This window comes from Zalophus californianus, chromosome 10, assembly GCF_009762305.2.
Source record: "Zalophus californianus isolate mZalCal1 chromosome 10, mZalCal1.pri.v2, whole genome shotgun sequence".
NCBI classification, from domain to species: Eukaryota; Metazoa; Chordata; class Mammalia; order Carnivora; family Otariidae; genus Zalophus; species Zalophus californianus.
The window spans coordinates 67,024,763-67,048,815 of record NC_045604.1 but is presented as its reverse complement, the minus strand read 5'-3'; the positions used below and the strand labels follow the sequence as shown (position 1 = coordinate 67,048,815).

Below are 24,053 nucleotides of genomic sequence, written 5' to 3'. Positions count from 1 at the left end.
TAAGGCAGATGGTCAGGACTCAGTTGCACGGCTTCCGAGATGTACTCAACACACCAAGAGCTCTCCATAAGTGTTCACGGTACCCCAACACGGCAATAAAACCCCAAGATGACCAACTCCTTCTGTCTCTCCAAATCTCACACAAGTAAACGAAATTTGAGGTCCAAGTCAGCCTGCATTTCGGGGGGGGGGTGTTTTTTGGAATAGTTTCTGGCACTCCACATTATCCTGACAGGGGCACTCCCCTGCTTACTGCTTTGCAGGTGCCAGACCGTGGAAAATTTAGAGCAGGGGTCCCTGTGAACTTCAAGGAACACGCTACGCAGCACATGGTTGTGTGGTTGTGTGGGGAATAATCTTCTAAGTCCCCTTCAATAAGAAAAGCCAGTGCTTTCCTTTCCACCAAGAAGTCTGAACACTTTAAAATCTATCCTAACTCTCTGGGGCAATTCACAGCAAAAACTGATCAGTCAGAAATAGTCTGTTGTTGGTTTTTAACTTTTTAAAACAGAAAAGGTCTTTTGGGCCACTTCTTCTCATCCTTCCAAAATGAGGAAATACAGAACTAACACTTCAGAGAGTAACTGTAGTAATGAAACGTCAACGGATTACAGATAAACATTTTAATTGATTAAATATATTATTTTCAAGATCTTTTTGAAATCGCACTTGTACTGTACTAATCAACAGCCAAAGGCAATAAAAAAGTTTAAAACCAAAAATGTTCTGACATGAGCACATATGACAGGAACCACTGCTGTGTAAAGTGACATACACTGCTCCCGAGAACAATGATATTTTTAGAAGATAATTCATCTTAACATGTGCAAGGACAAATCCGTAATCAAAGGCTGGGAGAAATATATATTAGTGCCTGCTTTTTAAAAGTTTATTTTACATTTTAAATACAGTATTTTCTCATTAAAAAAAAAAAAGCCAAGAAGTGCCTAACCCCATGGTTTCTCTACCTTATATACATGAGAGCTGATGGAGAGCCTCAAAGTGTTCTAGACAGAACAGTGTGGACACCTTTCAGCTGGAACTAGTGAATCAAAATTAAAAAACACAAATTAAGCACTGCTTAGGAGAAAATAATCCAGTTTCCGGGTAACCAAAAGAGAACAGAGTTAGGTATGTACAAAACCAGGTATTAAAAAACAGAAATGCAGCACACAAAAACCAACAGCCCCTCATGTAGTGAACTGTATATAACGCAGCTAATCAATGGAGACCCTCCTACGAGAAGTGATTTATGATTTGAAATTGTAAAAATCTAAGTATTTCAGTAACAACATATAGTAACATTACGTGTGTATTGCCATCTTTGTCGCTTTCTAGATATATACCATCCCTCCCTTCTGAAAACAAGAATCTCTACACTAGTCGATCACTTATACCAACGTGAGGCAATTAATCCATATTTGTTTTCAGTAAGGAAAACAAAAATATACCTCTTCCCATCTATGAAGACATAATACAGATTGAAGCAATAAAAAAATTTAAGCATGGGCATATGCGTCTCCAATCCCCTCTAGTAAGCAACTCCAAATGGAACTGTGTAGGGTCTGTGCCTAAGTATTAACACACAAAGAGAAAACGGACTGTCTCTGGCAGTCATTCCCACTGAGTGCAATGTTACTCCCCATACACCGAATTATATTTGAGTGATTTTATGTATTTTAATTCAGTAGGTGCCAATTCGAGTTTATAAAACCCCTACCTATCTGCTTGTGTAGAAAACAGTTTCAATTTGAGGTGCTCTATAAAGCCCAGTCGAGACAAAAAGGAGTTAGTTTTGCTTTGTTACTGGCAGAGTGAGGACCAGAAGAAGAACAAAGGACCAAGCAGATGCTTGCTAAGACGGATGTCTGAGGTGTTCTAGGTGTCTTGATAGTTCGATTATCAATCAGCTTTGAACATTCTTAAGATTATCTCAGAAAATAATTCTCTGTCATACAACTCTGAACTGCACAGCTGCACTCAAAGCAAAAACAATCTGGGTTGTTCAGAACAAAATCGAATTGAGGCAATTTGTCTATGATCATCTGTGAGGTCTCGAGTTTTTAAAGTTTTAAAAATGATGACCTTCATCAAAGTCAGCTGCACCTCAGGGAGACTACTGACATGAGGATGTCCCATCAGCGGTCACGGTAACTACGGGCTCTCATAAGACACACGGAGCAGGCAGCAACGGACTCACCATCGGCCAGGTGGGGTCAACGTGGGGAGGTTTTATTTTGGAGACCTTAAAGATTTAACACGTAGCTCCTGTAACTTCAGCATCCATTAGTGACTCTGGTGGTCAGCACCCAAGGGCTGGAGGGCTCTGAGGAAGCCCCCGAGCCCCAGAGTATTAATGCTAAAGGGTCTCCAGGGAACCCCGAGTCCCTACAAGAGTTCACCAGCCATCAGACCAAAATCCAAGAGGGTAAACACTGACTGCAATGCTCCACAAAAGTCAAAAGAAATTCCAAACTAAATGCTGTCTTCTGCCCAACCCTAGACTCCAGACTCTGTAACAACATCTTTATCTAGTATAATAGACTCTGTAGTAGACTGACTTTGACCTCCACAAAGAGTAGGAGTTGTCGAACTTGAGGAGGTAGACCCCTCTCCCCGGGTACTGGTGGCTGCCGGCGTACACTTCTTCGTGACAGTCCCGCCGGTACACAGGCACAATCTCATCCAGCAGAGGCTTGGCGGCGTGCTTTCTGGCTTTCTCTTCACTACTGACGTTTTCTGTGAGACAGAACGGAGACACGTCAGCAAACAGATCCGGGAAAACCACATTTGCATCAAGCACTGCAACCCCATCCTTCCTCTGAGAAACGGCTCATCAGGAATTCTCTGAAGCCGCCCTACAACGTACGCGCCTGTGAGCACGTGCTGGCTTCGTCCTTCGTTCGTTTGTTCGTTCCTGTCTCTGAGCAGCTGCTAGCTGGGGGTGGAAGCAGCCAGCATCTCGCTCTCCCTGGACCACCGCTCCCACTTTGGGGCCCACTCTTCCCTGGGGACACCCACTCGATTCCTCACTCCTCCCGGCAGGCGGAACCTCGCTCGTCTGAGCAACACCGACGAAAACGACGCTCCTGTCCTCTTCCTCAACAATACGAAAGTTCTCTGTTTTAGAAAGGGGAAACCGAGCTTCTGAGGACCATCAGGTTCTGTACATCTTAGCTTTGAGAGTGAAATGAGGAAACCACAGCAGGGAGGTAGGTATTCAGAGACACTCTGAAAATCCATTCCTTTCGCTACGGGCCTGTGTCAACCCGGGGATGATCCCAGTGGCAAAGAGTGAGCTCTGATTCTAGGTTTGTCCCAGTTAATAGTTTCTGAACTGTAATGATAAGAATTAGGAAAAAAAAAAAAAACCTCTGGAAACCTACAGGAGTGAGAAAATTATGAACCAGCTTAAAATCTCAGCTTCACGTATTAAATATAAACAACCTCAGGCAAACAGGTCAGAGGAATATGCAGGGCAGAAGATAAAAGACTTTCGGGTCCGTAACATGGCAGAGTGAATTTTGGCAACATCGGTTAACTGCGCGGTGACGGTCAGTGGCCACTATCAGGAATTTAAACAAGGCAAGTCTGAGAAACTCTCACGGTCTAGAGGAGCTGAAGGAGACAGGGTAACTAAAATGTGGCATCCTGGATGGGATCCTGGAAATTAGATGAATACTAAGGAAATGTGAATACATATGGACTTTAGCGAATCATAAAGTATCCACATCGGTTCGTTACTGATGCTGAATGTACCGCAGTACAAATGGGTGTTAACACAAGGGGGAACTGAGTGCGGAGTACACAGGAACTCTTTGCAACTTTCCTATAAATCTAAAATTATTCTAAAATAAAAAAGTTTACTTAAAAAAAAAAAAGCAAATGACGTTCTGATAAATAGGCCTAAATCAGACTTGCTTCACCATAGCAATACTTAAAGATCTTTCATTTGCAAATGAGAAGTACAGAGCCATTCAAAATGCAAACTATTGCCTATAAGGATATCCATGAAACAGATTACTGGTCCAGTAATTCAAGATCCAGATTTTGTTCAAAACCTGTAAAACTAAAGGTTACTGAGACAGATGAGCAATGCACCTTTCATCAAGTTAAGCAAAGACCTGGGACCTGGCAGCAATAAAGACGGGAAGAATCAGAGCACAGAATCAGAGTTATCAGCCACACTTCAAGAGAGAACAAATTCCTGTAGCTTCCAAGACCAAATGGAGAAAAAAAACTCCCAAAGCAACAAAAAGACTGGACTGCTCTTCCATCTTAATCCAAGCTGAAAGGACCCCCATAAAATGCAGTATGGGGACAAGACAAGGTGGCACGGTGGCCTTCATAAGAAGCCATGGGGACACATGCAGTCTGTGAGCTAAATCTTCAAAAAGGAGAGTTATGCTCACTCTTCGCAAACAACTCTTGGGAGCAATAAATCCTCACTGTTGTTTCGGTTCACACAGGAGTATTAATGGCTTAGTTTTAGATGGAAATGATTTTATGATTAGGACTAGCCCAAGGACAGGTAAGTCCATTTCCACCTGAGGGATGTCACACATGAGAGCAAAGATCAAGGGTGCACCGTGGCTCTCGCCTCCAGAGAGGCACTGGACCCCGACCATGTTTACTGGCGCCCCACCCAACAACAGGAGCCAAAAATGACCCTCAGCGGAGGGCTCACACTAGGACAACCTCCCTTCGGAGACTCTTCAGCAGGCAAGCCAAGAGAAACAGATCACCTCGACCTGCTTCTGAGCACACTTCTACACTAGCCACAAAGCTCTTTCGAAGTACAACGGTCTGCACACACAAACCTCCCTTCCCAGACATGTGCAAATAGTCTGATTTTCATGAGTCCCTGTGGCACATCAGAGATGCCAGTCCCCGGCCCTGACATTGCTCGGGGGGCCCCGGCCATGGGGGTCGGGGCACCTGCTCAGGGGTCTCTCTCGTCTCTGCTTGCTCTTCCCTCACTCCTGTGTTTTCCCTTCTGGTTTAGTCAGCAGTATCTGTGGGCGATGCTTCACCAGGCTCCGGTCCTCAGAGATAAAGGCCATGGGACACAAAGCGGCCCCTCAACGACACGGGCCCATGCGTGTGTTGCCATACGTGGCCCCAGGGGGCCTGGTGTGCAGCACGTGTGGTGCCTGGATCCAACTTCAAGCCTCCACAGCTGCCTGAACTTCTAGCCTTCCTCCACAAACCTCCGACAACTACCTCTTTTGGTGTATCCCGACACAATCTCTGCGAAATGCTACCAACCGTCTTCAAGCACGAGCAGCTGGTCTGCAAGTCACCCCAAAGGTTACTAGTTCCAAGAACCGAGAGGCTGCCTCTTCACTCCCATAGCCAGGGCACTCCTTCCACCCGAGCCTCCACCAAGCCGACCCAGGAACTCAAGTGCTCACTAGGTACGTACCAAAGCCCTGAGCTCTACCTTTTCTGCAAAACAAAATTAAGGAGACCATCTTCTCCATTAATATGCATACATTTTATAACCTACTTCCTAGACCGAGAGAGTTTAGACTGTTCTTGGAAACACTCCATTTTGTCCACTTGGGAGAAAGTAAGAACAGCTGACTTTTTTTTTTAGGTACGATGTTCCGGTATGAGTTTCTGTATTTACACTAAAAAAAAAAAAAAAAAATCTTAGAGTAACGACCTAAAAAGCTAATATCAGAATTGTAAATTTAAATAAACTCCAGAGTTGGCAGAATTTCTTACTTGCTCTTTTAAAATTTTTCAAAATGATCTTGCACATTTGGCTTTCCAACACAAAGTGCTGGAAGTAAATCAGTACTGAGCAACCAGTAACATAACACGTAACACACTGCCAGACAGACCCGCCGAGCACTAAAACAATGGCACGCTCGGACCCCAGTCCCTTCTGAGAGGCTGGCCTGTCTCTCAGCCTTTCCAGCTGAGGTCCCACTTCTGAAGAGATGAATCCCTGTACAGAAAGAGTTAACCGGGATAAGGGCGGCTGACATAGGAACCATGCCCTTCTCGCCAACACACACCCCAGCACTCGTCAGCACGGCCCCACGGCTCTACCTTCCTCCTCCTCGTCGTCATCACTGGACTCGCTGACGTGCACGCTGACGGCAGTGTTTGGAGAGTCTGTCCATTCAAAGTACACCCCAAAGCCAATGTCATAATTGTCTGTAGCAAATTCCCAAAAGAGGTATGATCCTTCTTCATGGGTGGGGACTCGAACAGTGACCACTTCTCCTCGGCCCACTGTAATCACGGAGTCTGCATCCTGCCGAATCTTCTCTTTAAAGTCTTTGATCTGGGGTCGGGTCCACATGGACGGAGCTGCTATCGCTGGAAGAGATTCTAAAGGCAACAGGAATTACGCTGAAGAGGATGAGCCTTCACCTGCAGGCGGCCAACTCGCACGGGACCCCGCCCGGCCGCAGTGAGGCGCCACGTGCCATCTGGTCTCCCTGAGGGTCAGGGACTCAGAGGAATGTCCAGGCTCCCCAGCCAAGTGTCCCCCCCGAACTGCAGCATTTACCGAAGTCACCAGGCATCAAAGGTCACCACACCACTTCAAGGAACACACGCAATCCACAATCTCAGAAGAGATTTTTCTCTACACTCTGATTACGTACGGGGATTGCAGACTGACCTTGGAAACCTCCTAGCTGGAGCCAGGGAAACCTAATAATGAAGAGTATCTGGACTTAGGTATAAACTCACTTTTGGATCTGGACAAAGAAAGCTGGGCTTTGACTTCAGGCTCTCTGTCAAAAAAAGTAAAAGCCTTGACCTCTGAGGATCCCGAAGTCCCACGGGCTATTCTAAAAGAGCTCACGGAAGCAGAAAAACGTGGGCAGGATGGCACCGCTAGGGACCGAACAGAAAGGCGGAAAGTCTTCCTGCTGAGCAGCGTCTATGTGCACCAGACCACTCAGCAGGTTTTTCAGACGCGGTCGCAGAACCTTTAACAAAAGATTCATTTGAAAATACTGGGAGACCTAGGGCACCTGGCTGGCTTAGCCAGCGGAGCCTGTGACTCTTGACCTTGGGGTCATGGTTCCAGCCCCTACACTGGGTGTGGAGGTTACTTTAAAAAAAAAAATACTGATAAACTCTTATAAGGATAAAAGGGAAGAGAGGTTAAACCATGGGATTTTCAAGATCTTATCCAAAGCTGTTTTCTGTTACTTACTCTAAAAAGACAAGGCAGATGTCTGAAACCAACTTCCTTATGAACCACACCGCCACCCAGCCCACCTTAGTGTGTAGTCTTGCTTCGGCTTTCTCGGCTCAGGCATCTCTTCCCCAGGAAGCCTCTGCTGACCTCTGCCACTCGGTCACAATCCCCGCATCACACACTCTCGACCTACACAGTGCCTCTCTCCCCACCACAGCCCTTTCGTGGCTATGGTTTGCATCTTTTTTTTTTTTAAGTTTTTATTTATTTATTTGACAGAGAGGGAGAGACAGCGAGAATAGGAAACATAAGCAGCAGGAGTGTGAGAGGGAGAGCAGGCTTCCCGCTGAGGAGGGAGCCCGATGTGGGACTCGATCCCAGGACCCTGGGATCATGACCTGAGCCGAAGGCAGACGCTTAACGACTGAGCCACCCAGGCGCCCCTATGGTTTGCATCTTGTGTGTCGTCCTTGTGTGAGGGGACAGCCTCACACTGTCCCCCTATGCTCAGAAAATCTTCAGTCAGTTGCTGAAGGAACGAATGAGCTGCCCATAAAAAGCTAGACCTTTGAAAATGCTAAGTTATCTTCTGGTCCTTTAGTCTCAAAAAATACTGCAATAGTTGGCAGGCAGCCTCCAAGATGCCCCTGACCCCGTGATGCTCACGTCTGGGTATTCACACACTTGGGAGGTCACCAGCCACAATGTACCAGGGTTGGTATGTGTGGCCAACAGAATACCATGCAAGTGCCAATGTAGGACTTCCAAAGTTAGAGCATGAAAGACACTGCCATTCTGCCTTGTCCCCTCGGATCACGTGCTCTGGAGGAAGCCAGCCACTGTGTCCAGGACGCTCAGCCCGAAGGACAGGCTTCGCAAGGCAAGGAACTGTGGCCTCCTGCCAACAGCCAGCACCAGCTTGCCAGTCATGGAGGGAAGAACCGTGGAAGCAGAGCCTCTGGTGCCCGTGGAGCGTCCACCCGACTCCAGTCCCAGCCAGCATCGTGACTGAAACCCCATGGGACTAGAACCACCACCGCTCAGCTAAGCTGCTTCCTGAAACCCCAGTAATCTCACCCACTGTGTGAGACAATAAACGGCTGTTACTGGAAGCTGCTAAATCGGGGTACGATTTGTCACATAGCAACAGACAACCAATACACAACCCGAAGTGTCCAAAAGTCCTCTGACGTGCTCTCCTCTGCCTATTCTAAGGGTCACCAGAGGCATCGGATTCAGACTCAAAAGGGTACAAAAGCATTCAACTCTCACAAATATGTGATTGCTCTCCAAAGCCAGTGAGCCTGACTCATGCCTTGCTTTCCATGAATCTCAGTTATGACATCTGGATGGACACACACACACCAAACCATACCTTTGGGTCCATTCTCCACGGCTTCTTCCGCAGCTTCTGGTTCAAGTTCTTTCTCTGGGTTGTCAGTGTGAGTTTTGGCCTGTCCGTTGACTGACATCCTATCGCCCGGTGCCGCTGCGTTCACTTTTGATGACGCAGGCAGAGAAGCCCCCACGACTGCTACTTCCTGCTGTTTCTGTAAGGCTGCCTACAAGTGGAGAAACAGTGAAGACACACTGACCAGACGGCTAAGGATAGGACACTTGCCCTGGAATGCACTCTGACCCTGTGTTTTTGTCCTACTAAAGCACTGTGCTTCAAGAAATTACTAATGGGGCGCCTGGGGGGCTCAGTCGGTGAAGCGTCTGCCTTTGGCTCAGGTCATGATCCCAGGGCCCTGGGATGGAGCCCCATGTCGGGCTCCCTGCTCGGTGGGGAGTCTGCTTCTCCCTCTCCCTCTGTCTGTCCCTCCCCCTGCTTGTGCGCTCTCTTGCTCTGTCAAATAAAATCTTTAAAAAAAAAAATCAGTAATAGACTTTATCAGTTTTATTTTATCTATGATGAGTATTAGTAGGACAATACCGAGCCAGCAGCTAAAAATGCTGAAAAATTATCACAGAAACCTGGGTCACGTTTTTGTGACCTAAGGATCATTAGAAAAACCAACCAGGAAAAATTAAAGTAGATAGAAATAATCAACCCCAAAGAAAATTATATGCAAAAATTGAACACAGTAATATTTGTTCTTAAAACCGACAGAAGAAAATCTTGATAAAATTCAGATACATAAAATCTGAATCAGGAAAATTAAACTTGGTAGTAATAAATGATCACAGAGGAAAATTCACGAAGGCAAAAGCTGTAATTAGTAAAATCCGATATGGGACCCCAAAGTAATCAATCAAATATGGGCAATTACTCTAATATGGACAAAATCAATAACTGAAATCTTCACCATAAACTATACACAGAAAAACATCACAACTGAACTGAAAACTGTTAATCATGTTATAAAAGATATCAACCCAAGAATTAAACAGGCTTACAAAATGGAGCCTGAGGCCAAAATACTTTCTTAATGACAATTCATCACTGTTATTAAAATAATGTACATTCATAAAAATGGAATCAAAATGTCCCAAGTCAAAAGAGAAGAGTAAAAACATCTTAAACACAAAGAACAACTATTTGGGGACATTCCCCTCTTCTATCAAGACGGATATTAGTATTATTAGATATACCTAAATGTTGTTACTTAAGCAACTTTTGGAGAAACTTTGAATTATGCATAGAGGAACATGTACAAATCATACACAAAAGTACAACCTGATCATTCTTCATAAAATAAACACACCCATGTAAGCAACACCAGGTCAAGACATTAACTGCACCCAGAGTCCTCCTTTTGACACACTCCCCAACCCGTGCTGCAAGGGTAACAACTAATCTGACTTAAAACACTACAGATTTACTTTGCCTGTTTTTCGACGTTATATAAATGGAATTGTGTAATAAATGTTCTTTTTTGTGTCTGGCTTCTTTTACTTGACATTATTTTTGCAAGTTTCATCCATAAGGTTACATAAGTAATTGTATTTTGTTTGTCTGCACTGCTACGATATTCCATCGTGAAGATACAAAATTTATCCATTTTACTGTTGATGAACATTTGGGCATTTAAGTAACTCTAAATTAAAACATGAAGTCATAAGTGAGCTTATGTTTACAAAAGTAAAAAATAAAATAATGAAACAAAGAAAAAACAAAAGAAAAAAGCCTTTATAATCTCACGGTTTAGGGATAATGACATATTTCTACATACCTGTACACAAATTTAACTTATCATCTACAATCCAATTACTTCCACAAACAGCCACGCTTTCCTCTGCGGCTAACAGAGGCTGATAATACATGTTAGATTTTAAAATATCTCCTTTCAAGGCCTAGATTCTTGGTCATTCCCACGAGTTTTCTAGAAAGAGTACCAGCTTCCCGAAAAAGTGCATACAACCAAAACAAGTCGGCACACTCAGAACATTCACTGTGCGACAGGACAGCTAGAAAAGCATTTCCGTGGATGATCAGCAGGCCCAGCTCAGATGGCCGCTCTCCAGGAGGCCATGCTTGAAATCCTCCAGCAGAGTGAACAACTCCCTTAGGGATCCCACTGCCCACAAATATACATCTATTACAGACAGCAAATCATTATGATTTATTTACATCATCTCTCATCTGTACTTTGGGAAGGTTTTAAAAGCACAGAAAGGTAGAGGAACAAACACCCACGTAACTACACCTCCAAATGAACAAAGTGTTAGCACTTTGTCATTTTGCTCAGTATGTATAAAAAAAACCACTACTTTATGTTCCTTCCCCAGTGCCTTTCCTTCTCCATTCCCAGAGACCACCAGTCAACGTGTAAAACCGAGTTTCATCACTGTAATCTAAATTACGGATTCCAGATCCTTCTCTTCCACAGATTCTTGGTTTGCCCTACTTGACCAACTTTGTTCTCACTAAATGACAGCAACCTATAAACAGGGCAGGGCGTGTGAGCTATCCCACTGGAAAATCATCTCAAAACCCATCTCAAAGCCCTACAAGCAGGAAGAGGGGGTGGTACGCTCAAGCAGAAACAGGCTTTCCAGGACAGAAAAGAAATCCCTCAGAAAAGCCACTTACTGTCCTGAATAAACTCTGGGGTGACATCCTTTTCAGCTTACGAACGACACAAAATCTGCAGGGCTTTTCAACTTCAAGGGAAAAGGTATTTTAAGTAAGGACATTAATTTTCAGAGAATTTAAAGAGGTTGGCAAAACAATCAAGATCACTTCATCTGACAAGAAACACTGAGCAACTATAATGTTGCACACTTTCTTCTCGTGGACTGACGGGTCATAACTACTTTCTAAATGGAAAGTAAGGAAGTAAAACTTTGCCAGATTCACCCCAAGAAGGCATGAGTGCCTCTGCCCGGTGTGAAAAGGGAACACAGATCAGCGACCTGCTGTACGTACACAACACTTTCACAGAGCAACTCTTTTTCTCATTTTGGTCCCCTGAGAGTTCAGTAAGGTGAGCGGGGCCGGTACCGGGATTTTTTTCTCCCATTCCCGCTCACTGGGAGAAAAGGCAGAAAAATCAGAGCAGTAGGTAACTTGTCTAATATCAAACAAGATAACGGCAAAGCCAGGACCAAATCCAAGTGTTACCTTGCTCCTCTTCACCCCACATTCTTCACACCTCGCCACCTACTCCCGGTGGAAGCCAAGTCCCTGGGGGTGGGGAGCTGGAGGAGGACTGGCACTGTGGTGCAGGGGGGCACGGTCTTGCTCTAGCACCTCACGCAAACATCTAGATGGCCAGCCCGCAAAACCCGCCGACAGCCTGAGGGAACGGGTTCTCCCACAGGCAGCAGCCCCGGCCAAGGCCCGCCCACCGCCTGAAGGACACGGCAACCCAACTTGAACACGAGTCACCCAGGATCACCAACAGAGTCTGCCCCAGACTGTCATTTTTTGCCTCCACGTCACCTGTCTGCTTTCATAACTGCCGGTGCACCCCGAGTCTCCCCACAAGGCCCCCATGCGTCACATTCTCCTTTGAGGCTAACGGCGCAGAGCGGCTGAGCAAGGCGAGGAGGGAGCCCCGGCGCACCTGCTGCTGGGCGAGCTGGGCCTGGTAGAGCTGCTGCATGTACTGCTGGTAGTGCTGCTCCTGCAGCTGGCGGACGAGCAGCTGCTGCTGGTCCAGGCTGCCCGGGTACTGCTGCGCCGCGTACTGCTGGAACTGCACGGCCGTCTGCGAGTTCAGGGCCGCCATGATCTGCTGCCTGAAACACCAGAGACACACACTCGTCGGGCCACGGGCCATAGCTCACGGCCAGAGCAGACGGCCTCGTGGCTGATCTGTACCACTGGTCACCCTGCTCAAAGACTGAGCCGGGAATGCCTTCCCACCCGCACGTGCTGCGGGCCCAGAAGAAAGGCTTCAGAGAAGACACTGGGCTTCTCTCTCACTTTTCACCGAGGGTTTTCAAGGAAAATCTGGGATGGAGAGGGAGAAGGATTCCCGCGTCGGATCCCCATCGTCCCCATCATAACTACAAATGGTCGCCGGGCCCTGACTGTGCACCAGGCGCCATTTGCTTGCAGGTACCAGCCACCTGGGCGGAGACAAGGCTTCAGACGGGAGGCGGTGCCGGCGTTCGGGAACTTGCCCGAGATCACTCTGTGGGAGCAGCCAGAGCCGGGACGCGGTCAGGCAGGCCGGCATCAGCGCGGACTCCCAGCAGGATGCTGTCAGAGGGTGCCCTGTCATCTACGGTGGGGGTGTGTGTGGGGGGGGGGACACGACACGACAATGACAGTAACATTCAGCTGCCGGCCATGGCTTCTCTACCTGAACACCCAGAGAGCAGAAAGAGGAAGGACAGAAATCAGAACGTGTCACGAGCGGCCCTGGTAAATATAAGTAAAGCCAGGGAAACTCTGCAGCTCTCAGGCATTTCATTTAAAGCCTGCCTTCGGGGCGCCTGATTGGCTCAGTCGGTTAAGCATCTGCCTTTGGCTTGGGTCGTGGGATTGAGCCCCATGTCAGGCTCCCTGCTCTGCGGGGAGTCTGCTTCTCCCTCTCCCTCTGCTGTTCTCCCTGCTTGTGCTCTTTCTCTCTCTCTCTCTCTCTGTCAAATAAATAAATAAAGGCTGCCTTCCAGAACAACACTGAAAATAGTACCTGGGCACACTTGATTTAGAGACAGTAATTTCTGTTATTACAAATCTCATTTTCTCTCCTACAGGCACCACAGGCTTCCTACCTCAGTTATGTGACCAACTTAACAAAGTTCAGAAAGCCATCTCTCAATAGACAGAAAAATAAGTAGACAGATGAAATAAAGCAAAATCTCACAAAGTCCTGCACTGAACCCGACACTGGGCCCATCCAGGACGCTGCCTGCTCCCAAAGGTGTAGCATTCCTAGTCTCTCCCCGAAGTGGAATGAGGCCCTGGGTTGCTCTGTGACTAGCACTGAAACCTTTCTAAGGAGCCGCTGAGATAACGAGACATCAAGGGACTGTCACGCTCTCTGGTTTCCTCTAGATGCCACCACCCGCCCACACCTCAGACCTTCCTCCCACAAGTGCAGTGTCAACCCCTTCCTCCCTGTCCCCAGAGCTCCCTCCTGAAGAACCAGTCCCTTGTGACACAGCTGCTCTCACAACCCTGAACGAGAAACAGTTTCAGGTCCCATCCTCTGTCCTGGGACTCTGTAACTGGGGCTCTCTCCAATTCCGGCCAGTCTGGCGGACGCATGAAATCCCAGACCACACCAATCCACACCGGGACAGCCTCGTGTCCCCAAGGCAGAGAACAGAAGGGACGAGACAGACATACAACTGGGAATCAAGACAAGATCACCTGGACCCAGGGACAGAGCCAGCAAGCCACCTCAGCTCCCGCTCTAGTCCCTGGGTCCTGGCAGCTAACCCCAAGCCCTTTCCTGTTCGCCACCCACTGAAACTTGAGCCGAGGCCCTCCGGGGAACGGGACTGACCACCGGTACAAACGGTGGGAGCTGAGAGGCGTGCACCTCCTAGCGCACAAGTCACAGAGTTCTCCCAAGGCGCGGCACCCGGAGGCCGTGGCGGCCCGGCTCTCACACTGCAGCACCAGCAGTCCGACCCGCTTACTTCTGCTGCTCCAGCCGAAGCCTCTCCTCTTCTACTCGCCTCCTCTCCTCTTCCTCCCGCCTCAGCCTTTCCTCCTCCTCTCTCCTGCGCTTCTCCTCCTCCTTCTGCAGACGCTCTCTTTCTTCCTCTTCGCGCCGCCTCCGCTCCTCCTCCTCCTTCCTACAAGCAAGGACAGACACGGTGAACCCCGTACAACGAATCCTGCTTAAACATCACCGAAGACTTTATTTCCCAGTGAAAACTGACACAACTCGGAGAGAACGAAGCGGTCGTATTATCGAAATTTGAGATGCATACACTCGGCTAGTAGAAATTTATCCGGTGGGGTCAATCTCACAGTCCGCAAGAACATGGCAGAAATAATTCCGGCTGCGCAGAAGAGAAAGGTGTTCACCAGTAAGAGACCACTGAGATCATGATATGCCCACCCTGAAGGTTTCCTCACCTACCCTCACAGCGTCACAGGCTTTCCGTTCCCACTGTTTGCTGTGGTTGTAATTAAGCTTGTGCGAGAAATTCAGCCGCATGCCTGCCTACCCTCAAAGTCTGTGCTCCACGAGGCAAAAGGTGCCTATCTCCCAGTACTCCAACCTCGGAGCTGAGCACAGTACTAGAAAGAACAAGCCCTCAACTCATGAGTCTAAAATGAATAAGGCACCCCAAAATGCCACGTGGCCAGAAAAAAAAAAACGACTATGTGGCCCGACACAGACATTTAATATACTTGGTTTAATGAAAAGAGCAAGGAAATAACAGGAAAAGGTCTACAAAGAAACACCTTAACTGGGGGAGCCTGGGTGGCGCAGTCGGTTCAGTGTTCAATTCTTGCTTTCGGCTCAGGTCATGATCTCAGGGTCCTGGGATGGAGCCCCCCATCAGGCTCTAGGCCTAACACAGAATTCTGCTAAACTTTCTCTCTCTCTGTCCCTCCCCCACGCACTCTCTCTCAAATAAGTCTTTAAAATACACCTTAAATGTGTCCTTTCTCATCTACTGAGAGAAGAGAGCGATTAAAAGCAAGGTGGGAGGGAAGGTTTTCAGTCTGTGTGTCACATACTGCCATAAATGAAAAATATTTATATCGCATGTATCTGTATATTACTTCTGAAATTTTAAAAAACATCAAAGCTTTGAATTTAAAAGAGATAAAGAAGAGTGGAAATGCAGGTGCTGCCTCTCTCCAGCTCTCTCCTGCTCTCGGCTCCTTTCCCGGGGGGAGCACAGATCCCACGGCAGGAGGAGCGGGTGCCTTGTCAGCTGAGCGCGGTATGGAGGGCAGGACAGCTGAGGATGAGACGCAGGTGGTCTCTGAGGATCTGAGGGGACACCATTTCTTGGTCCTACCACAAGAACTGCTCGGCTTACCCCGTTTTCCTCCCCGTACTCCTGTAAATGATGAACAGCACATCAGAGGCACAGCCAAGGCTCAAAACAGCAATAAGAAGTGACCTACTTCCAATCTGTCACAGCTGGGACAGGGCAAGATGTTCCACAGCCAGAGCTGGGCCTGTAGGACTGAGGAAGTCTAGGCTTAAATGCTTTTAAAGGGCACCAGATGGATTTCATCTCATGAAAGAAGTACATTTTTTTAAAAGATTTTATTTATTTGAGAGAGAGTGAGAGACCGAGCATGAGCAGGGGCAGAGGGAGAGAGAGAAGCAGACTCCTCACTGAGCAGGGACTCCGGGATTATGACCTGAGCCGAAGGCAGACGCTTAATGACTGAGTCCCCAGAAGTACGTTTTTAAAAGGAAAAACGCAATTTTACATGTTAAGATGACTACTAACTTAAATATTCAATTTTCCACTAAAAATCATAACTTTTTTTTTTGAGCAGCAAAGCAAGGTTTATTGATCGATAGTAAAGTGATAGCACAAAACTCCCAAAGAGCTCCGCCAGGACCTGAGAGGGACCCAAAAGTTTTGCCCGAATCAAAACTTTTCCTTTGGATAAAATTACAATCTTCCTTTGGATAATATCTTCTGGAAATGTATTTTTTTTTTAAGATTTTATTTATTTGTTTGACAGAGAGAGACACAGCCAGAGAGGGAACACAAGCAGGGGGAGTGGGGGAGGGAGAAGCAGGCTTCCCGCTGAGCAGGGAGCCTAATGTGGGGCTCGATCCCAGGACCCTGAGATCATGACCTGAGCCGAAGGCAGATGCTTAACAACTGAACCACCCAGGCGCCCCTGAAAATGTATTAAACTACTTCCTATCACCTTAAACAGGAATAAATTACACGTAGTGCTATCTGTTGACGACTCAGGAGCTACAGCCACACACCGAAGAGCCGTCCGCGCCCTAATACCGTGAGCTACAAGTACAGACCTAATACTGTGACGGAGAGTTTATCTTCTTATCCGTGGCCCCTACTGCTATGCTTTTTTTATAATTCTTGTGTCTATTTTGATGGTTTCTGTCTTCTTCCTATCAGGCTGTTTTCTGTTCCAGTCCTGGTTAAGGTAGGAAAGCAGAGAACCAACGGTTTCTAAAGCAAGTATCTGAGGGAAAAAATGGCATTATAGTGTCATTTTCATTACTCTCATATTTCAGATAATCAAAGTTATTGAAAATATAACCTCTAGATAAATAAGGTGTTAACTGGGGGCACCTGGGTGCGCAGTCGGCTAAGCATCCAACTTGGTTTCGGCTCAGGTCGTGATCTCGGAGTCATGAGACTGAGCCCTGCTGTCGGGCTCTGCACTCAGCAGGGAGTCTGCTGGGGATTCTCTCTCTCCCTCTGCCTCTCTCCCGGCTTGTGCTTTCTCTCTCAAATAAATAAAATAAAATCTTTAAAAAAATAATAATGTGTTAACTGTAATGCTGTTGAATTCCCGTCATGACAAAAAATCCCATCAAAATAAATAGTGTATTCAGCAGCATTCCCACCCACCCCTTGGAAATAATTAATAAGCCACCTGGGAGCCAGAGCCAATATGAATGTCTCCATAAGGCCTACCACGTAGCACAGGTGACAGCCAGGATATGGAGCATAACGTTCTAGAAGCTCAAGGGAAACAACAGCAAAGGGTATTTCCCTTTGGGAGGGGAGAGCTACGGTGGAGCTTGCTCAAAACCTCGGTGTAACCAGGACAAGAGGGATGTTGCCACCAGATGGAAGCAGTAGCCCCTTGCCCCCCGAACTCCTAGTACGAATATGTGCTCATACCACCAGGTCTGAACAACTGTCTTAAGAAGTGGGGGCCCGGGAGCGCCTGGGTGGTTCAGTCGGTTAAGCATCTGACTCGATTTCAGCTCAGGTCACGATCTCAGGGTCGTGAGATCAAGTCCTGCGTCAGGCTCTGCGCTCAGTCTGCTTGAAATTCTCTTTCCCTCTCCCTCTGCCCTTCCCCCTGCTCATGCGCTCTCTTTCTCTAAAAATAAATAAAATCTTTAAAAAAAAAAAAGGGAAGTGGAGATCCACAGGCAGTGGGACATGTGATCTAGAACAGATACTCCGTAAGGCAAAGCATCAGGACCGGGGCTGCACAGGAATAAAGTACACCGTATCCTCGAACTTCACCTTTTCTTTTCTTGCTCTTCCTTCTCTATTTTGTGGGATGCAACATATGTTGAAAAGAGATGGCAACACCTATTTAGGAGCTTGACAAATTCTACCATGGCGTCCTCTTTAGACGTGTTTCCCAGGGCCGCCCATTCTCTCCTGGAAGGAATAACAAGAAAAGTCATTACTGCCTCTTCCTAAGAGAGTAAGAATGTGATTTAATTTAAGCCTAGACGTGAAAAATTCTCAACAACTAAAATGCAGAATGATTCTACCATAAGCAAAAGGCTCAAAACTCAAGTCTCAACAAGTAGGCATTACTGATGTATTAAATTACGTGTGCCACACACAACCCACACCTACTGCTGACTGCAGTCCAGCTGCACCACTGGTAACTTCCGTACAAGCAAAGGGGTATCTGAGTCTGACTTTCCTTCGTCACATTTTAGTCTTAACTGAATACAGCCCTCAGGGCACTGTTTTCTGCCACCACTCTGTGTATGTCCCAGTAAGGAAAGCAGTGATTGTGTATTTTAAGTGGCTGCTTTTAATGTTATTTAGGAAGAAACAAATGAAGTTGTACTTGTCTTATGTTCATAATCAGATGAGTAAACTTCTTCCATATTATTTATCCATAAACCTCTCCAAGCCAAAAACAGATACACATCTGAAGGCTCCAGAAGCTGCAAGCAAAAATGGCTGTTTCAGTCTTCCTCTAAGCTAAGGAACCAGCCGTTCGCATCTTAACCGATTCGCTTTGCGCTCTTCTCAACACTACTCTAAGGTCATTATACAACAAAACACGGTTACCTCCTGTCATTCCCCAACACATCAAAGAATCCAACCTCAGGACAAGTGTCTGGATTATATGGACCCATAAGAACCTGCTTATGCAGTGCCACAAGCTTCAGTTTTTCCTCATAAGTTGGATGAAAGGCTTTGCCATCTTTTTCTGCAAGATAAAGAAACATGAAAAGAATTAGAATTGGCAAAAAACGTATTTTTGGTGTTCTACATTGAAGGTCCACTGTAAGGGATGTCACACACAGCCTGTGATGGATACAAATCTTATGGTGGCATTTGTATTTCAAATACAAAATTTTAACAGTTGGAGCCTAAGACAGAAATCCTTTATGCAGAGATTTTTTTCCATGAAGCCAAGTACCAATATTTATGTTCAAACTTCTACAGAGAAACCCATCTGTCAAGCTAACAGTCAGACACACAAACCGTCCTGCTGGACATCTTCTACCCATATCAAAAGTTGTGTAACAATCGTTTTTTAAAAGTTTAAAAAATAATTTTGCATCAGTCACCTTTAAGATGATCACGCATAAGAGGTTACGCGTACCTTGAAAGGCTATAGTCAAATGCACCGGTCCCACTGAGGCAGTGCGATGTGGTGAAGGGGCTCTGAAACAAGAGGTAAATCTCCTCTCAGACCTTTCCTAGCTGTCAGACACTGAACCTCTCTGTTCATCAAGGAAGTAAGGAGTCCACTGCTCCTTCAGAGGTGATGGGATAGCATCGATGACAGCCATCAGATCCTTTCCCCTCCTCCATAGCATGGTTGGCTCTGGCAGGCTCCAACGGGCAATGAAGAGTGAAGCCAGCTTTGATCTGTAAAGACTTCGCTACGACCACCATTCAAAGCCGTATGAAAGTGGGTGCTGGTAAAAATGGGAAATCCTTAGAGAATAGTTCTGCTTCTCTGATAAATGGTAGCATTAATTACTGACTGGTTCTAACAAAAGAAACTACCACTTAAAAAAAGGTAGAAAGGAGTATATACTGCCTACGTATTTTATCCATGCACATAGTAGTCACCAAAATAAAATCACTGAGGAGACAAGAATGTGGGTTAAAGGTTATGAACAGGAAACTCAGAGGAAAAAAAAAACAGAAGTTGCCAACGAGCATCCCAAGATCCTTGACCTCACCAGTCAAGGAAATGCAAAGTTTTCATTAGATACCAAAGCCTCTGGCGTCATACAGGTCAAACAAGTCAGGTAACATGAAGAGTTGGTAAGAATGAAACAAAGGTACCCACTCTCCTATCCTAATGCTGAAAGTATACACTGTTATCTTGGAAGACAATTTAGCAATTTATTTCAAAAGTAAAAATGTGCACACCCCATGACCCAGTCATTCCAATTCTTGTGACCCGTCCTTGATACTGGGGGATACAGCTGTTTTCTTGTTACCGTAAACAACTGACAAGTTCCTCAACAGAGACTGCTAAATAATGTGATATATTCACACTGTGGTATAAATGAAGCAATTCTAGGAAACACTAAGTGCCAAAAGCAAGCTGCAGAAAACGACACAGGATCGCAGCACACAATCTATCCCATCCATTCGAGCACTCCCCGACCACATGCTTTAACATCTCTTAAATCAGATTCGGTTTTACACCCAGTATTCTACAGTTACAAGAGTGCTTTCTCTTTCTAAATAATAGCATGTAAGATAACAGTGAGTCTTAGAACTGACAAAACACAGCACGTAAACACACCCACATGCATATTCTCTGAGTACCCTTACGTGAAGGTAGATGCAAATAACAAAATCCAGGAGTCACATGACGGGAGACCAAAGGAGTCTCTCAGAGAACTGAACCCTTCCTTGTGACATCCGAACTTTCCAAGGAAAAGGTGTGGAAGAACAAACCCAACTGTTAAGAGGGATTGCCTCTAGGGAAAGAACCAGCAAAACTAGTGGATGAGGACTGAAGGAGAGTTTCCCATGTATATATGCTTGTTTATATATGAATTTTTTCTTCTGCAAGAACAAACTCATGCAATTCTTGGAAAAAATAAACATGAGGAAAAAACCAAACTGTGGCACTGACCTTGTTTAATAAAAATCGGAACAATTCAGCAACCTGTGGACCTGCCATCGGTCTTTGCTACTGAGCAAACAGTATCACTAGACAATTAGCACCAAGAGCAGTAACTTCCTCTAAAGCTTTTCGAACAGGATTATCATGGTTCTGTATTTACTAACGAAAAGCTAACTCCCACTTCAAAATCCAACTCTTAGAACACTATTTCAATTAATGACTGACACTACAGAAAATATTTTTATATTCATACTTTCAACTTACTACATACTGAGCCCGAGTGTAAATTCATTGCCATCATGTAGTAACTTACAAATGACTGAGGTTCAATACAAATTCATAACATGGCACTTCAGTCAACAGCTGTAGCCTGGTGTGTATTTCAGGTATATATATACTGCAAAGCAGAACAGTTACACTGAGATAAAGAAAATATTTTATTTTTTAAAGATTTTATTTGGGGGGGGGGAGAGCACCAGCAGGAGATGGGCAGAAGGAGAGGGAGAAGCAGACTCCCCACTGAGTGGGGAGCCCGACACAGGGCTGGAACCCAGCACCCCGAGACCATGACCTGAGCCAAAGGCAGACGCCCAACTGAAAAGACTATTTTAGAGCTTCCTTCTGACTTAGAAGAAAACAGATCAAAAGGTAATGAAGTAGACTTGTTTCAACTCCTTAGGCTGGGCCAGGAGTTGAGTTAAACTCCATCACAGTCTATAATCAAGATAAAGCAAAATGGACCGGAGTTTACAAAACCAAAATATACCTTCGCACTGTCTTTCATGGAAAAACCAAGAAGCTCAAAAGAGTTGCTATTTCATTCTCTTCCCAAAGAAATCTCTCTGAAATACAACCCTGAAAAATTACCTTGGCAAGAAAAATGGTGTTATGCCTACTTCTGTTGTGTTATTTAAATTTTAAAAAAATCTAACTATTCGACAATAACACAACACTTAAATTACAGTAATCCAGGGAACAGAATATACAGCTGTTAGAAAGGCAATTATAAGGGCTACACAGCATTTCAGAGAACAGGTTTACGATGTACTAACTAAAGTAAGTAGAATGAAAAATTATGATGTTTAGAATTACATAAAAATGCCTACAATGTGGCCAAAGACCACAGAGAATGTAGAAAGATAAAATTTTAAGAATTTGGGTGAGTGATTATACATACTACAGATCTTCCTTTTAAAAAATTACAGTTAATGGGGCACCTGGGTGGCTCAGTCGGTGGAGTGTCTGACTCCTGATTTCGGCTCAGGTCATGATCTCAGGGTCGAGGGATCAAGCCCCAAGTCAGCTTGTGCTGGGCGTGGAGCCTGCTTTAGAGTCTCTCTCTTTCCCTCTCCCCCGGCACCCCACTCTGTCTCTCTCTCTGCCCCCACACTCTTTCTCTAAATAAATAAATTTAAAATTACAGTTAAGATTTTTCTTACAAAATTAGCTACTTAAAACCCTATTCTCAGATGTTAGGTTGTTAAAATGTGTGAAACAATAGTGGCTACTGTGGGCTACCATTTACCAAAAAGCCTTTCTTTAATTTTGAAGATGCGTATAACCACCCTCAACCATCTACCATTATTTTGTACAAATTAACCACCAGAAGTTTTCTTGTGTTAATTATGTCACAGATAATCATTAGAAACATAGCTTAGGGGCACCTGGCTGGCTCAGTCAGTGAAGCACGGGACTCTTGATCTCAGGGTGTGAGTTCGATCCCACGTTGGGTAGGGAGATTACTTAAAAAAAAAAAAAAAAAATTAAAAACTGAAAAAAAGAAACATAGCCAAGAACAAGTTCTCCTCACTTTCACCAACTTGTGATGATTTGAAGAGTTCCAACTTCTGATCTATCAGTTGAAATAGAATTAAGGTTTTTAAGATTTTATTTACTCATTTATTTGAGAGAGAGGGACAGAATGCCAAGCAGACTCCCGCTGAGCATGCAGCCTCATGTGGGGCTCGATCCCAGGACCCTGTGATCATGACCTGAGCCGAACCCAAGGGTCAGACACTCAACCGACTGAGCCATCCAGGCGCCCCAGAAGGTTTTTGTTTTTTAAAACAACCAAAAAGGAACTATTCTAACTACATCATTTTATCTTGAGCCTTATAAAAAGAAATTATGTGCTGGTGACTCAAGAAAGGTGTAGTGAGCCTGAGAGGGGCAGAGCACATGGCACAAGTTTCTTGCTTTATTCAGTCAGTATTCCTGGGATTTTATTTTTTCCTTCGGGGGGGGAAAAAAAAAGCCAGAATTCTGTGAAAGTAGTTGCTTTGACCTAAGTAAATGTAAATAAAGATAAAATCAGATGGAAACCCCACTCACTGGAAGACCAAACACTTTCCTGATAAGTCATGTAATACAGGAATTTTCAAACCTACACACACAAATTCTTACTTGCTGCAGGGAGAGAATTTCAAACTAAAAGGTCTAATGGATAAGGGGGAACTTTTTAGCCTATGACTACACCACACTTATTTTAATGGAGAGAGGGCCCATTTCTTATGAGGTAACAAATTTACTTCTTTATTTCGAACACTCAGAACACTCAGTAGTATGAACTAGGAGCAGGGAAGAAGGGATTGGTGAGTAAACAAGGAAACTACTCATTAATCAGCAAGGCGTTAGACCCCCAGCCCTAAAAAGTTTCTCATCAGGGTGAGTTTCAGATTTCTGAAGGCCATTTTAACATCTGACCTTTTTATGCCTGACAGAATTTTAAGAATATACTGCCAATCCATAAAGGATTTTTCAAAAGAGGAATATATTTTGGGGCACCTGGCTGTCTCAGTCGGTAGAGCATGGACTCCTGATCTCAGGGTTGTGAGATGGAGCCTCACGTTGGGTGCAGGGATTACTTAAAAATAAAATCTTTAGGGGCACCTGGGTGGCTCAGTCATTAAGCGTCTGCTTTAGGCTCAGGTCAGGATCCCAGGGTCCTGGGATTGAGCCCCGCATCAAGCTCCCTGCTCGGCGGGGAGCCTGCTTCTCCCTCTCCCACTCTTTGTTTGTGTTCCCTCTCTCGCTGCCTCTCTGTCAAATAAATAAAATCTTTAAAAAATAAATAAAAATAAATCCTTTGGGGTGCCTGGGTGGCTCAGTTGGTTGGGTGTCTGCCTTCAGCTCGGGTCATGATCCCAGCATCCTGGGATGAAGCCTCGCATCAGGCTCTCTGCTCAGCGGGGAGTCTGCTTCTCCCTCTGCCTCTGCCTCTCTCTCTCGTGAATAAAGAAATAAAATCTTTAAAATAATAAAATCTTGAAAAAAAAAGAGGAATACATTTTAAGTGTTAATTCTGGTCAAGCAGTCAAATCTGTTCACCACCATGAACCCCAGCACTAAGCACCATGCTTGGTTCACCGGTACCACCAAAACCACACCCAACACATCTCACTAAAGAAAACATTAACTTTATAGGTCAATTTCTGTGGGAATTAGCAAAACAGTATATCCATTCTTATGAATTGTACTGGCATTTCCGTAGAA

The 24,053-nt window shown here is 45.4% G+C and overlaps 1 protein-coding gene across 3 annotated transcripts in view; it reads right to left on the bottom strand.

Moving 5' to 3' along the window:
- Positions 1-520: 520 nt before the first annotated feature.
- Positions 521-24,053, bottom strand: part of ACBD3 (acyl-CoA binding domain containing 3) — a 36,163-nt gene continuing 12,630 nt past the window's right edge. Inside the window, exons 2-8 of one of the 3 annotated variants that reach the window (XM_027612369.2) lie at positions 18,530-18,671; positions 17,738-17,878; positions 14,213-14,371; positions 12,181-12,355; positions 8,544-8,730; positions 6,061-6,345; positions 530-2,739 (exon numbers count right to left, since the gene is read on the bottom strand). In XM_027612369.2, the coding sequence (XP_027468170.1) occupies positions 2,528-2,739; positions 6,061-6,345; positions 8,544-8,730; positions 12,181-12,355; positions 14,213-14,371; positions 17,738-17,878; positions 18,530-18,671 (1,301 nt within the window). In that variant the 3' untranslated portion in view covers positions 530-2,527. Of the gene's footprint in view, positions 2,740-6,026; positions 6,346-8,543; positions 8,731-12,180; positions 12,356-14,212; positions 14,372-17,737; positions 17,879-18,529; positions 18,672-24,053 lie in introns of all 3 variants that reach the window. The other 2 variants (XM_027612370.1, XM_027612371.2) reach the window with 2 other exon arrangements.